Below are 2,203 nucleotides of genomic sequence, written 5' to 3'. Positions count from 1 at the left end.
CCCGCCCGCCGGGGCATCTCTCCCGCCGCGTCAGCCCAGGGGCGGGGCAGACGCCTGCGTGCTGTCTGGGGACATCAGCGCGGACGATGTCGCGCACCACAGGACACCGGCCGGGCCACCACCTCCCACAGCCAGTGGCCGCCCGGCGGCCCGCGCACCTTCTTCCAGGCCTCCACCACGCTGGCCGCGTAGGCCAGGATGTGGATGTACTTGTGCTTGTGGTCCTGGTTGATCCTGGCCCCCGGCTTGAACAGCGACTGCATGAACAGGTCCAGGAAGGCCGGCACGCGGATCTGAGGACACACGGCTCGCTGAGAGGGACGCAGGGACGCCCGCGCTCACACACACGGGCAAGTCGCCCGCCCGCCCGCCGCAGCGCCCAGCGCGCCGGGGCTGAGGACGTGCCGGAGTCAGGGCGCGTGCCCGGCGGCCCTGCAGCGGGCGGGGGAGGAAGCGGCTCACCAGCTCGACAGGAGGCGGGTCCATGCTCGTGAACATCTTGAACAGGACGGTGATGTCGGCGGGGTTCAGGGCTCCCCTGGACAGCATGGCGCCGAGGGCCTGGCAGGCCCTGGGGTAGGAAGCGGCTGTGCCCAGCGCCAGGGTGATCTGACTGGCGTCGTGGCCTCTGTGTGACAACCGTGCAGTTCCGTCAGGACGGCGGCCGCCCCCCACCTGCTCCCCTTCCTTTCTTCGTACTTAACCCCTGGAGCTGCTGGGATCCTGCTTTTTCCTATTTCTGTCACTCTCGGCTACACTGACTCACCGATCCATGAAACCAGCATTTCGAGTTAATTGGGAAAGAATGATTCCACTACAGGTGACAGGCTTTTTCGGAGAAAGCGCACTTTCACAAGCCCTTAGGCTCCCACTGCAAGGGATCAGGCGGGCCAGGGCCACCTCCGTTCTTTGCGACAGGGCCGCAGGACGCCGCCAGACTGCCGAGCCACCGCGGGTGGCTGCCCGCTGGTCAGGACCCAGCGTACGAAAACGAGGTTCTAAGCCCGTGAGCTGGACAATAGCCAGCCTTCACCGAGCACGACCGAAGTCCAAGAGGATCTCTATGTATGTTTAAAACGGCCCTGGCTCCCCGCCCTCCTCTTCGGCAAATGGGGCGCCCAGACTTCAGGTGGGGCTGCAGGTGGCCGTGTGGGGCGCGCCTGGTGGGGCTGGAGAGCGGAACCCGCCTCTCACTTCTCCTGGGCGAAGCGCTGGACCTCCTGGGCGATGCGGCGCACGGCGGAGCCGCCCTGCTGCTCCTGGGCCAGCACCGACATCATGGCCTGCGCGAACAGGTACGTGTGCTCCCCGTGGCACACCATCTTCTGGAAAGCGGCAGGGAGAGCGGGGTCCCCGCTGCGGCAATGCCGGCTGCGGACAGCCATCTGCTTCCCAGGGGCGGCAGGGGCAGGGCTAGAGGCGCCTCCCGCCCGGACTCGTGCTCACGGGGCATCTCGCGCCCGCAGCACCGGCCGGGGCCAGCCTGCCAGCCCCAGCTCGCCAGCGCGCACTTACGGCGAACTCGGGCAGGTTTTTTTCGAGGTTTTCTTCTCCTCCGTCTAAGATGGTAGCCAGAGAGGTCCGCAGCACCCTGGAGAACACCTCCAGCTGCTGGCAGGCTGTGGGCACGCTGGTGATCTCCCCCTGGTACCCCGCGTCCGAAATGAGCTGCCACAAACAGAGCAGGAAGGGCCGGCCACAGTGACCGCGCCGTGCAGAGGGCCGCGGGCGGCGGCGTGTGGGCCTGGCGCGAGCGAGCCCTGCCCCCCACAGCGCCGTCTGGGCCCGGCGAGCTGCAGCACGCAGACGGGCACTCTGGCAAAGCGCCTGCCAGCAGCAGCCTGCGGAGCGCGCTCTCCCGAGCCCCGGACCAGTCCGTGCTGGCCCAGACCCAGACACGCACCCTGGGCTCTCCTCCCTCGAAGGAAAACTTAGGAGGAGAGATGACAAGGACTTCACCCAAACGTAAACGTGACCTTCTGCGGGAACGGCCGCTCAGTGAGCCCCTGCGGCCCGCGCTCTACCCACCTTGACGGTGAAGTTAAGCATCAAACAGTCTGGATGCGCTTCGGCCAGCTTGTAGAAAAGGTCTCTCCACGTGGTGTGCGCGATCATCTGCTCCAGCCAGGCCGGGGTCTGCGGCACAAACGGACGGGCGCCTGGCTCGGCCCGTGGTCCCCAGCGAGGGCGCGGCAGCTGGGCG

The 2,203-nt window shown here is 67.4% G+C and overlaps 1 protein-coding gene across 1 annotated transcript in view; it reads right to left on the bottom strand.

Moving 5' to 3' along the window:
• Positions 1–2,203, bottom strand: part of NELFCD (negative elongation factor complex member C/D) — a 7,055-nt gene that overhangs the window by 2,619 nt on the left and 2,233 nt on the right. Inside the window, 5 exon segments of the mRNA XM_012728145.1 lie at positions 106–293; positions 463–628; positions 1,195–1,325; positions 1,516–1,668; positions 2,029–2,136. Of these exon segments, the coding sequence (XP_012583599.1) occupies positions 106–293; positions 463–628; positions 1,195–1,325; positions 1,516–1,668; positions 2,029–2,136 (746 nt within the window).

The sequence above is a fragment of the Condylura cristata genome, unplaced genomic scaffold, assembly GCF_000260355.1.
Source record: "Condylura cristata isolate star-nosed mole 26May11 unplaced genomic scaffold, ConCri1.0 scaffold00022, whole genome shotgun sequence".
Taxonomy (NCBI): domain Eukaryota; kingdom Metazoa; phylum Chordata; class Mammalia; order Eulipotyphla; family Talpidae; genus Condylura; species Condylura cristata.
This window is presented reverse-complemented; position numbering and strand designations above follow the sequence as displayed.